General features: G+C 37.6%; 1 protein-coding gene across 1 annotated transcript in view; it reads right to left on the bottom strand.

Moving 5' to 3' along the window:
- Reg-5 (Rhythmically expressed gene 5) overlaps nucleotides 1–13,343 on the bottom strand; it is a 52,519-nt gene that overhangs the window by 22,960 nt on the left and 16,216 nt on the right. The window contains exon 2 of the mRNA XM_069836829.1: nucleotides 3,649–3,715. Within this exon, the coding sequence (XP_069692930.1) occupies nucleotides 3,649–3,715 (67 nt within the window). The remainder of the gene's footprint in view (nucleotides 1–3,648; nucleotides 3,716–13,343) is intronic.

Below are 13,343 nucleotides of genomic sequence, written 5' to 3'. Positions count from 1 at the left end.
ATTAAAATGTATTTTAGGGAGATAGTATATGATGCTAGGGACTGGATTAATCTTGCTCAGGATAGGGGCCGATGGTGGTCTTATGTGAGAGCGGCAATGAACCTCCTGGTTATTTATAAAGAATTGTAAGTAAGTAAATATATTCTTGAAATTAACTAGTTTCAATGACTTCAATTAATGTGGAGAAGTGGAAGAGCCTATTGAACTAGAAAAACAATTATTACTCGACGAAAAAGTGTTTAAAAACTATGAAGAAACGCCTAATAAAAATTCGTGGTCGCGAAAAGAATTGGGTAAAGTACCCTAACTTCAGAAACTGAGGTTATGTTGCTCTCTTGTTAGTGTAACAGTCACATAGTCTAACATGAAATTTCACTAAACTTGTAGAATATTTCATAACTGAACTTCAGTCTTAAGAATTTAAATGCAGTACTTGGGAGGTCAGCCGACGAGAAGATGATTTCTTCCGCCAGGGAAAGTTACATGTAATTCAATGGAGCACGTCTACTGGAGTGTCGCGTGTATAGGCAAGCAAAGAGTTGTCGCTGGAGAAATCTGGGAAGCAACCACGAGACGTGTCTTCGCTCGCACCAATATGCGGTGGGTAGGAGAAGTGAAGAGACAAATTTTTCATCCTCGCGTCCCTTCGAGCAGCTATCGAGTGAACTTCCTCTAAATCGTCGCCTCTCACAGAACAGAGGGCACTGCTAGAGGAAATGGCATGCTTGTCTCCTCGCAAATCTGGATATAGCTGATGGAATTCACCAAAAATACATCTTTTGATTTACTTCATGAACCCAAACTACTGGTATATTTCCAATTGTGTTAAAAATTAAGTATTTTCTGTTGCTCTTAATACTCCGGATTCATAGACTATAATTCCTACGTAAGAACAAGACTATGCCTTTTCGTTTAAGTTTCTCCTTTTCGCATTTACTGACAATAAGGCTAAGCACATAGAGCACGTATAGTTTCTCTTATGAAGTGGAATCGTCATTCATTTTGGCAATAACTGTATTCGAAATTCAGTCACTATACACAATGCAATGATAAACTGCATGCAATGCAGATATTTGGTTGTGTCAAGAGATATAGGCCTACTAAAAGTCTCGCCGCGCTTCAGTGGGCGGACAGCTCTGAAAAGACGCTTCTCGTCGTCGCTTCTCAAAAATTGTAAATTATGTTTTATTTAACGACGCTCACAACTGCTGAGTTTATATCAGCGTCGCCGGTATGCCGGAATTTTGACCCGCAGTAGTTCTTTTACATGCCAATAAATCTACTGACACGAACCTGTCGCATTTAAGAACACTTAAATGTCATCGACCTGGACGGCATCGAACCCGCAACCTTGGGCACAGAAGGCCAGTGCTCTACCGACTGCGCCACCCAGGCCGACCTACTTCTCAATCTATTTTTGTAAATGTATAGCTTTCCTCAACAATGATGTAAAATACTGAGTTGTATTTCTTTCTGCATTAAAATGTAAATTATTATTACTATTACTATTATTATTATTATTATTATTATTATTATTATTATTATTACAGAAACTTTATAATGAAAAACAAATCAGCTAACATATATAGAAATTAAACTAACTTTTCGAATAGATCTTTCGTCAGATAATGTGAAGAATTAATTAATTTATTCATTCATTAATTCATTCATTCATAATATTCTGCTGTATATCACTGCAAACCCAGCATTCTCCAATATTTCCTATTTTCTGCCTTCCTCTTAGTCTCCGCATGTGATCCATAAATCTGAATGTTGTCTATTGTCTGATATCTTCTGTGAAGAATTAAATTACAAATTCCTTCTACCACTCATGAATAATCAGAACAGAAAGTGTAATGTACTTTTTTGTAATGTGCCCAGAGTCCTCGTGAAGGAACAAAAAGTCTAGGTACGACATATAGGCCTACAGAGGCAAGTAGGTGGCAGTGATGACGGTTCTAGCTTACTCTGCGATCATGAGGAATGGAATATGTTCAGGGTTCTAGACGACTGAAAATATCTAAGGTACGGAAGAATTCACCAGGGAATGACATGGATATAGAAAGCTGGAGAGAAACGCGTGATGCTGCATATGAAGGAGAGATTTGATGAACCAGGCGCACACATCTGATATGCAACTCAATACACAAGTGTATACCACAGGCCTACTTGGGCTACAGCACTAAAAGTATGTTCCCATTCTGTCCTGCAACGTCATAATTCATATTCCAAAAGCCACAACACTGGTGAAATCTCTAAAAATGAAATTATATATGCAATTTCACTCGCAATTAAATATGATTTAACTTCAAAATTCTTATTTTTTCCTCTGATTGAGGTTCTGGTTACATCTATTATAAAGCGGTACATCTCACTTGACTATATGCGTCAGAGGAGGAACGGTTATTTGTTGCACACATCTGAAGTCTGATTACAGTGACGAGTGAAAGATGATATTAAATATAGTTAGCGATGTAGACACTGGAGGAGAAAAGGAATTAGCCACCCTATCCCATTATCTCCTGGCTTAGTTTCCTCATGGGCGATGCCTTATTGGTGTCACTTATGAGGTCCCAACCAATCTTCCAACTGCTGACTAATATTCGTAACTCGCGTAAAGTAGATTTCTTAAAAGTATAACGAATCGAAAGTTTTCGTATTATTTTTTGTCGGTTATGAGACTTTCTTTCGAAAATTTATTCCTAGGAATAATGGTTTTGTTTCTGTAGACACAAATTCATTTCAGATGTGACTTAACAAAATATGAAATCTCCCTATGCCTGGAAAAAGTTAGTTCTCTCTCATTCTAGGTATAGGCGCTGTAATACAGTTACATTCCGAAAGCTATTTATGAAGCTGAATGCGGTCATAATTCAGTTTTAAAATAATCGATTACGATACAGATAAAGCCCATCTTTTGTCAATTAAATTATTTTATGCCCGACCATGCCGAAATGTAGTAATTATACACCTGATAGCAGCCCTTTAATGGACCTCATTAAAGTACAGCTATTCATTAAAGTTCAGGTGTTCCACCAATCAGAAAATACCATTGTAGCAATATGAAAGCGCAAGTATCGATTATTCTCGGATATGCAATCGAAAGACAACTAGTTCTGTTACTATAATAATTAGCGTTAATTGTAAATAATATTCAAATACAATTTATCATCTCGTTTTTCAATGTCTAATTCAATTTCAAGGTTATATCAAGATTAATGTTTATTTTACTCTCTAGATTATATCAAGGTCAATGTCGACATTTGTTTCTCGGAAAAAAAAATCAATATTTTCGCGTCTGCGCACATCTCACAATTTACGACGTAATTGCACAAGGTCAGTTCCGCTCCTTAGTCAGATAAGAATAACATGAATACTTATGAATAATTTCAAGTTATAAATATGGTAGAGCATAAAAAGTCGTATGAAACTTGACTATAATGGTAATTAAGAGGCTCGTATGAAAATTATGAAACTCGCTTGCGCTCGTTTCATAAACATACTCGCGTCTTAATTACTACCATTATAGGCTCGTTGCATAATGTACTATTATTTTTCTGTTTTAAAAAGTATTCTTAATTTTGAATAATCGCAGGTATTTTGGTCGAGCCCTCGTCAACAAGGCGAAGACATATGAGAACTACTCACCGGGCATGCTGAGCGAGTCGCAGTAGTCTTGCACCTGCTTCACGAACATGTTGAACAAATGACTCATCTGAAACACAGAAGAACGCTCCGTCAGTTTCCTTTCTTACAAGTAACCCAAAGAAAATAGACTTAATCCCAATTGCCACAAGAAAGAACTTTCTGAGAATTAATTCCGCTCTTAGTGCCCACTTAATCTTTATGATTAGATTTGGGAGGGTGGTACAGTAACGCACAGGGACGGAGGCAGCTAGCCGGGTTCAATCCGAACATGACTTTAATGGTGGACGAGTGTTTTCCTCGGGGTTCTCCCGTTTTCCTTATTCATTTCGCCGCTAAATTTATCCGCAATTCATCTTTTCATCGGGGGGGGGGGGGTTAACTCTTATGATGCAAGTTGTGTGCTCATATAAATTCCTTAGTTTTCCACTTTGTGGAAATGATGGAATCATGGATTTTTATCCAATAATAATCCAATTTACCGTGTTGATTATAATTTTTGGGAAAAAATTCCAGTTTCTGTTTTAATTATTAAAACGAATATTTTACACAAAAATATTGGATTTGCTGTAAATATGTTTTTCGTATTTGGGTAACTTCAATACATGTTTATAACAAAATCCACTCTAATGTAAATTCACCATTCTGGAGGTTCAGATTATACTGGGTGTTCATTTCAAAGTGTGTCATGACGTCACTGTTGATGAGTCAGCGATTTGAAGTGAGTTTCAGCTTTTATGTCAGAGAAGTTGCCTAATAATCAAGGCGTTCAATCTGAACTTGAGAACGTGTACGGTATAACTTGAACGTCGTAGCAACAGATGGCGGCCTGTAAAGTCTGTATGCTACCATAACCTCTTTCGAACTGTGTTTTGCGCGGCCAAGTCGTACGCAGGGTATTTGTTATCATCGGTTGCGTACCACAACCTTCCACAACACAAATCAAATGCTCCGTGCCCATGTTGACCGTCGAAATTAATGTCAACAAATACGTAAGTAATCGTCTTAACCCTCTCCCCATATCTCGACAGTAAGAAAAAACTCACCTCAGTACATGTTTCCAAACAGTTTACATTCCTGCCACTACCGGCGTTACCGTACGTATCGGTAAGTACTCTTCAGAATGAACGCCGTACCATGGATGAATATATAATAGGATGCGAAACTTACTGAGTTTCCCGTAACACATACTAGAGGCGCTGTTGTAGAAATTAATCTTGCTGCCACCTGTTGGGAGGAGGGGCGTTATTACATCTAGCAGCGCGCCAAGTAGCGAAAAGAGTAACTAATTACTCCATGCATTTAGCAGCGCACCTGGTGACGAAAATGTTAAACTGTGCAGAAAGTATTCCCTCCCACCCTCATCGATATTCAGAACTAACCCAATTAAAAAAAAAACATTTACATTTTTATTCCTCACAGCATTTTATACTGAAAATTCTTACCGGAGCCACCAGAAAGATAAAAGAGACGATCTATTTTACACTACCCAATTAAAATATAACCAGTCAGAGACAAAAAATAAAGCAAAAGGTTAGATAATTGGGATTGTATTCTTTGGGTATTTATTGTACAGCGCAATGGAAAAGTCTGCAAGAACTACTTAGTTCAATTTATTATATTACTATTACTTTACAACACATTCAACAACACTATTTTTACAACGTCCATAAACATCACTGTTTAACATACACTGCTTATACACACGTAGTATCACTTTATGTTCACTTATTAGCAAGTTACTCTCTGCCATCTTGTCTCTTCGAGCAAATCGAGCAATATCTCGAACGGATAAATAGAGAACTCTGGGTAATGTACCCAACACGTAGTTCTAATGTTCACCACCTAAGGCGTTGGGCGCTGATCATCTTATTCCAGCCCCCCGCCGCCAGATGGTGCTGACCGCAGTTTCGCATCATATTATATATTTATCCATGGCCGTACTTTTTAGGCAACTTCTCTGGCACATAGGTAATACGCCTCTGCGGAAGCGTAGGGAGATTGAATTCTCTCGGCTCATCGGCTAGCCACATGACGGCATACAGCGAGCCATGACACACTTTGAACTGAACACCCAGTAGATTGAATTTCTTTCTTCATAACGTCGTTAAGTTCCCTTTCTGCCACCTACCTTCCTCCTTCATACCACAATGGAGTTTTATTGGAAGTACATGAGTAGAGAGCGCAATAACCTATCCTTATATCGCAATCATTCGATGTGTACGAGAAGTGAGTGAGAAGACAGAAGTTAGAGTCATCAGGCAGTGGAGTCACATGTGTATACTTTAAGAATGTGAACACATTCCTCACTTTTCTGTGATTACCACAGTTCTATTTATTGTGGAAAAACTAAGAGCTCACCGGTCTCATCCAATTTAGCGCGAAGTTTTCATGTCGAGACCATAATGCTTGGGCGTCCCTGCCATCACGTCCGTCCGCAGGCTCAGGAGTCACATTCGCGGACTAATGTAGCGGCAGCGTGACCCGACTGTTGATATCGCCAGCTTTCTTTGCTGGCACTTTCTTTTGTTTTAATATTTGTTTCCGTGTACAGGATCCAATGTTTGCAGAGCTCTGTCGTGTCAAATGCCTGCACGACTTCAGAAAATAGACAATAGTTTGAAACTGAATAATCTACAGATCGTCAATAATTTTATTACTGGCGGAAGGCATTAAGACCACCGATACTGTTCTCCAACCACGAGATCAACCGTGAAAGGAATGTGCTTACTATTGCGTCATTTATTGGAGCGAAGCAGATAGATAATATTATCGTTATAACGTCAGTTTAAAAACCATGCGCTCTCCTGCATATGTTATTTCCTATATGGAAAGACCAGGAGATTAACAGTGATCTAATTTTGTAACTAGGGTAGTATACTGGGTGTTCATTTCAAAGTGTGTCATGACGTCACTGTTGTTGGGTCACCGATTTGAAGCGAGTTTCAGCTGATATGTTAGAGAAGTTGCCCATTATTTAAGGCGTTCTTCAATCTGAACTTGAGAACGTGTACGGTATAACTTGAACGTCGTAGCAACAGATGGCGGTCTGTACGGTCTGTGTGCTACCATAACCTCTTTCTAACTGTGTTTTGCGCCGGCAAGTCGTACGCAGGGTATTTGTTATCATCGGTTGCGTACGGTAACATTCCACAACACAAATCAAATGCTCCGTATCCATGTTGACCGTCGAAGTTAATGTCAACAAATACGTAAGTAATCGTCTTAATCCTCTCCCCATATCCCGACAGTACGTATTTCCAAACAGTTCACATTCCTGCCACTACCGGCGTTATCGTACGTATCGGTACGTACTCTTCAGAATGAACGCCGTACTTGCTAGGCAACTTCTCTGCCTCTTAGGTTATACACCTGAGCTGCGGAAGTGTAGGAAGATTGAATTCTCTAGGCTCATCAACTAACCACATGACGGCATACATCGAGCCAAGACACATTTTGAACTGAACACCCAGTAAATGTGTGTGTAACAATGTTATTGTTTGTGCTGTGAGAGCGAACCAATAGAGATACGAGTACCCACGTGTGTGACCTTATGACATCAACATTCATTCACAGCATTACCGCGCTCCGTTTCATTCCGCAAAGACTTTCTCGTGGTTGGAGCACAGTATTGCCCTCCGGTAACGCCGATACATTGTACTGCTGTATTGGCGGCAAGGAAATACGAGCCCCGAGAAGCGTCTTTGAACATAAAATGTATTTATGCAAATTACCAACAGAAATAACAGAAGTGTCGATAATTTCATTGAGTTAAACGAATATCTGTCATGAAAATTATTTAAAGTGAAATGAACTTATCACAGAAAATTATCATCACGAGTGGTATTAGAAATTAATCTTATTTATTGCATAATGCATTCCATTATTTTTCAGTGAAAGCAGAGGTTATAGGTGCACACCTAAGCCACCTGACATATAAAATTCGTTGATAAATATTTTAGAAAATAAAAACCTCGTGCCCCCTTGCAATAAAACGAGTGAACATTTGAGATAAATGCTATATTATACCTGACGCTTTATTGTGAAATGGGCAGGTAATTGAAAGTTATATCCATTTTGAATCTTGCGTACACCACTTTTAACACTTGAATATAATTAATTGATGAACTAGTGGACTTACTCGTGTTAAATATGTAATATTTGTCCGGCTTACAGCTGTTTCAGTGCTTCACGCACCATCATCAGAGCCTACTAGATCGCGGCGTCATCTCGAGCTTCTCTGCCTGTTAGGAGGGTGTGTTTTATTGTTGGAAGGTGTTGAAGTGTGGAGTCGAATAGTGTGTTTGTACTGAAATTGATCTGTGTGTTGAGGATTTGATCGGGGTGTGTTTTAGTTATATTGTTTTATTTTAAACTAAATGTTATTTATTTATTTATGTTGGAAAATTATTATAATAAAATTAATTACAGTTCTGTGGTGACTTTCTGTGCTTGATGTAAGCGTCTGATTGCTGGCATTTGCTCATAAACTTTTCGCCGTGTTAGAAGTTAAAAGTTGTGTAATCAAGATGTATAATAAAAAATGTTATAGTTGTTTAGTCAACTGTTCGAAGACAGGTCTGAGTCTCACAAGTGATACCAACAGGCATCACTCATGAGGCAATTAGGCCAGGATATGAGGTAGAGTGGCCAGTTCCTTTCACCCCTCCATTGCATACATCGGCGACTAGCTACATACCGTATTACTCTTAACCAGACATCAGATGTATACAAACAATTGTTCTTCCTCTGACACATATCGTCAAGTGAGATGTACTGCCTGGTAATAGATGTACATATCGTCAAGTGAGATGTACTGCCTGATAATAGATGTACATATCGTCAAGTGAGATGTACTGCCTGATAATAGATGTACATATCGTCAAGTGGGATGTACTACCTGATAATAGATGTACATATCGTCAAGTGAGATGTACTGACTGATAATAGATGTACATATCGTCAAGTGAGATGTACTGCCTGATAATAGATGTACATATCGTCAAGTGATATGTACTGCCTGATAATAGATGTATATATCAGCCAGAACCTCCGAGGATAACAATTGAACTCATTAAAAAACTATCACTTATTAGTTTTGAGTAGCATAAAACTATCAATGTAGTTCGATTGTCATTGGTCAATTGAGCATAAATAAGCTTAGTGTTTGGGTGAAAAACGTTACCATAATATCATCTATAGTAATACCACTAGAGGTTTTGATTTATCTAGAGAAAATCAAAACTCGAGTGGGATTTAATTGACTATTACACGATTAGAAGAAAGTACGTATATAAAGATTAGAGTCGACCTGGTTGGCGAGTTGGTATAGCGCTGGCCTTCTATGCCCAAGGTTGCGGGTTCGATCCCGGGCCAGGTCGATGGCATTTAAGTGTGCTTAAATGCGACAGGCTCATGTCAGTAGATTTACTGGCATGTAAAAGAACTTCTGCGGGACAAAATTCCGGCACATCCGGCGACGCTGATATAACCTCTGCAGTTGCGAGCGTCGTTAAATAAAACATAACATTTTTTTAAGATTAGACGAAATAAAGTACTCTAATACAATAAAATATTGACTTACTAAAATATGAAGACATTATTACAAAAACAACCCTTGTCAAAATTGTTATTTTTCAGGAAAAAAATAAAAATAAATAGAACAACACATGTCAGCTGTTTCCGTACAACTGGTGTTTATCCTTGTGGCTATTGCATCTGACATGTGTCATTTTTGAAGTCTATAAACATTTGAAATAGTAAAAAATGTGTCTTTAACTCAATTACATTAATAATGACTAGGGCTGTTTTTGTAATAATGTCTTCATATGTACTAAGCTGTCTTGGAAATGTATTATTGTACCATCTCATCATTACAGATATTCCGCTAGATGGCAGTAGGCAGTAGTGTATTATGATCAGCTGTTCTCTTGTTACCAGTTGTGCCAACTATACAATCTTCATTGAGCTCTATGGACGACTGCTAGTCAAGAAGGCTTTGTTGATTCAGTTTCATTTTATTAAATACAGTAATTGCATTCCACTTCAATTATCAATATAACTTATATTAAGCAATCTCTTATACGTCACTATCCATAATCCCATAAAACAGAAGTTCTACCATAACCTAAATAATATAAACAAGATGAATTATAGAAAAGTTTCAATTAAGGATGATGAAATAAACATGAATCATTTTAAAAGGTACAATTACCTACTAAAAGTACAATGTTGGCAAACAAAGAAACAAATGCTAGAGGCAATAAAAATTGTAGGATAAGCAGCCATGATTGGTTGAAACACATCGTTCCTTAACGTTTTATTGGTCAAAATTGTATCTGCTTTACCGAAAACAGAAAATGATATGAAATCTTAGTGCAATAGAATTTTATCGAAAAGTATAAAATTTTTATTTCTGATGTATTCACACTCGTCTAATGAGAAAATCTGATTCTCGTGACTCTCTTTAATTCAACTATAATTCATCTGAATTTTTTATCGATGAAGGCTAGTGACCTCACAGCTTTTTCCTACGAGTTAGTGATAACTGCTGAATCTAAGAATGTTTTTATTAAGTGCAGTACCAGGAGATTTGCTTAGTTTATTCTCGTGCACAATTAACCCTCGTCTTAAGGATGGAGTCCATTCGGGACCCCACAAACACGTTTTTCTTTTCAAGTTCTGTTGAAATCTTGGAAGTTGTTCCTGTGTTATTTTTTCTATGCCTTAATTGCGCTAAGATTAATATATACTGAAAATAATACCCTCTTCCCACTTCCGTAAATGTTCGTACCACTAGAACCTGCACTCCTGTTTGCGCCTCGTCTGTACATCTCGGCTGCTTGAGGTGCCCGATAGCTTCTAGGTTCTCAGGGTGATCCTAAGTTCGGCATGTGCGTTTATAATGGGGTCGAGGCTAGCAAGTCGTAATATAATCACATCCCAACAAGCGGATGTTGAGGTTAGGTATCTGTATTTCGTTGTTACACATGAAATGTGGGTTATACTCAATTCCTTGTTCAGATATATGAAAGTTCTGGAGGAAGGTGGTAGGAATACACAGATGTTATGTTTTATTAAAATTGATAGGAAATGTACTCGCAAAGAAAGTGGTTACTTGTAATAATTTGAATCTATTCCTCAGAAGTTAAGTAGCAAGAAATTTTAAATTTTAAAGGTCGTCATGAGGGTTTTAATTGTTGATAAGGAAAAAGTTAAAATGGAATATTTTCCTATAATAGTTGTTGATATTCATAATAATTGTTATAAATTTCCTCTCCTCTCCCTCTCTTCTCTCTTCCCTCTCTCTTCTCTCTTCCTCCCCTCTCCACTACTCTCTCTCTTCTCTCGTCTCTCTTCTTCAACTGGTCACAAGTTACGAAATGTTACTACAGTATTTTGTTGAGTCAGATACACTTCGCAGGTATATGACATGTATAATACTGTCTTATTATTTTATGAAATTCTGTAGCGCAATAAATTGTAAAACTGTGTTTCTTTAATCAAGAATTATTTCTTGAGTCAGATACACTTTGTAGAAAAATGAAATGTATAATATATTATTTATCTTATTATTTTATGAAATTCTATAGCGCAATACATTGTAAAACTATGTTTCTTTAATCAAGAATTATCTGCCGTTATTTCTTCAGTCAGATACACTTTGCAGAAAAATGAAATTTAAAATATTTATCTTACTGTATGATATTCTGTAGTGCAATAAATTGTAAAACTATGTTACTATAATCAAGAATTTTCTGCGGTGTTGGACCAGAAAATAAAGATTTTTTGAAGTGTTAAATAGCCCTCTCTCTTCTCTCTTCCTCCCCTCTCCACTACTCTCTCTCTTCTCTCGTCTCTCTTCTTCAACTGGTCACAAGTTACGAAATGTTACTACAGTATTTTGTTGAGTCAGATACACTTCGCAGGTATATGACATGTATAATACTGTCTTATTATTTTATGAAATTCTGTAGCGCAATAAATTGTAAAACTGTGTTTCTTTAATCAAGAATTATTTCTTGAGTCAGATACACTTTGTAGAAAAATGAAATGTATAATATATTATTTATCTTATTATTTTATGAAATTCTATAGCGCAATACATTGTAAAACTATGTTTCTTTAATCAAGAATTATCTGCCGTTATTTCTTCAGTCAGATACACTTTGCAGAAAAATGAAATTTAAAATATTTATCTTACTGTATGATATTCTGTAGTGCAATAAATTGTAAAACTATGTTACTATAATCAAGAATTTTCTGCGGTGTTGGACCAGAAAATAAAGATTTTTTGAAGTGTTAAATAGCCAACGAACTTAGATTTCAAACTAGTAGGCCTACTGTTTCATCTTAACCAGCGTAGACTGGCTGTCGTGAATGCAAGTCACTATAGTAATATACAAATCGAGCATACAGACAGGCATTCTCGGGTCCCGACTGGACTGGACTTATAAAACCTGGGCTGAATGGGCCAGTCTCAACTTTTAACCTGCAGCTGCGCCGGAACCTAATCCTGACGGCAGGCAGTTACGGGCGTGAGTCTTCACTCATTTGCCGGTCTCTATTACAAACATTGTTCAACATGGCTTCCCACCTCAACAACATGTTGCTTCCGTATCACTACAGTTGCTCGCAGCATATCTGATGAAATCAGAGCGACGTGTCGTTGTATGCTAGCTAGCATTTACAGTAGATCAGACAGACTCCGGGTTTGTCCCTGATAGACACGATCTTTCAAATATCCCCACAACCAGAAGTCACATGGATTTAGGTCGGGGAATTTTGAATGCCACACATCTGAAATTGCCTAGAGATAATGTGGTCGTTACTGAAAGTTTTTCGCAGCAAATATTTCACCTGGCGAGCGACATGTGATGTTGCTCCATCTTGCATGAAAATAATGGTGTGATAACAGTTGCGTTCTTGCAAAGCTGAAATCACGTGTTGCACAAGCAGGGCCCTATAAAGTGCAGATATCACTGTTTACCTAACAGACCCGTGAGATGTTCATGTGTTTGATCTTTCCTGCCTTTTTCCTACGCCCATACCACGTTGTGTCTGCTTACAGCGTTATATTTTCACCTGGTGACAAGACTTGGAACTATTTTTGGCATAATTCGCGAGCGTATTGCTTAATTAGCGTATCTACGAGTTTTCACACTCCTACGATCATTACAGTCCGTGCTGTGCCACGCTGAACACAGTCAGTTTAATTATAACCACCTGGTACTTCATGTTTGTTACGAATGTACGTTACACTTCGATATAGCCATTAGCGAAATTTCAAGTCACTCACCAATGTCATTAGAACACCAGTAGACTTCATAGGATAACCGATAGCTACTACATTTCGCAAAGCCATCGATAGTAACGACCTTATTGCAGTGAAGAAGCAACCTTCGAATCGACTTCTCTTCATTGAACCGTCCGGGACCTGGCCTCATCTTTGTCTTCAGGCCACTCTTCCCTCTTCTTTGTAGTAGTCTACTGTATTCCTATAATCCAAATTGTTTATGCGCCGCGTTTTCGTCGTGACCTTAAGTAGTCCTTCCTAACACGCATTTCGGGAAATGACATGAATGAAGACTTGTTTTTCGTAAGAATCCAGATTTCGTTTACCGAACCTTCCAGAATAACTAAATAAAATAATAAATACTAAAACAATGGTTTCGAAGTCAACCTACGTATTTGGCAAT

This window comes from Periplaneta americana, chromosome 10, assembly GCF_040183065.1.
Source record: "Periplaneta americana isolate PAMFEO1 chromosome 10, P.americana_PAMFEO1_priV1, whole genome shotgun sequence".
Classification (NCBI taxonomy): Eukaryota; Metazoa; Arthropoda; class Insecta; order Blattodea; family Blattidae; genus Periplaneta; species Periplaneta americana.
The sequence above is the reverse complement of the archived record's forward strand: the minus strand, read 5'-3'. Positions and strand labels throughout refer to the sequence as shown.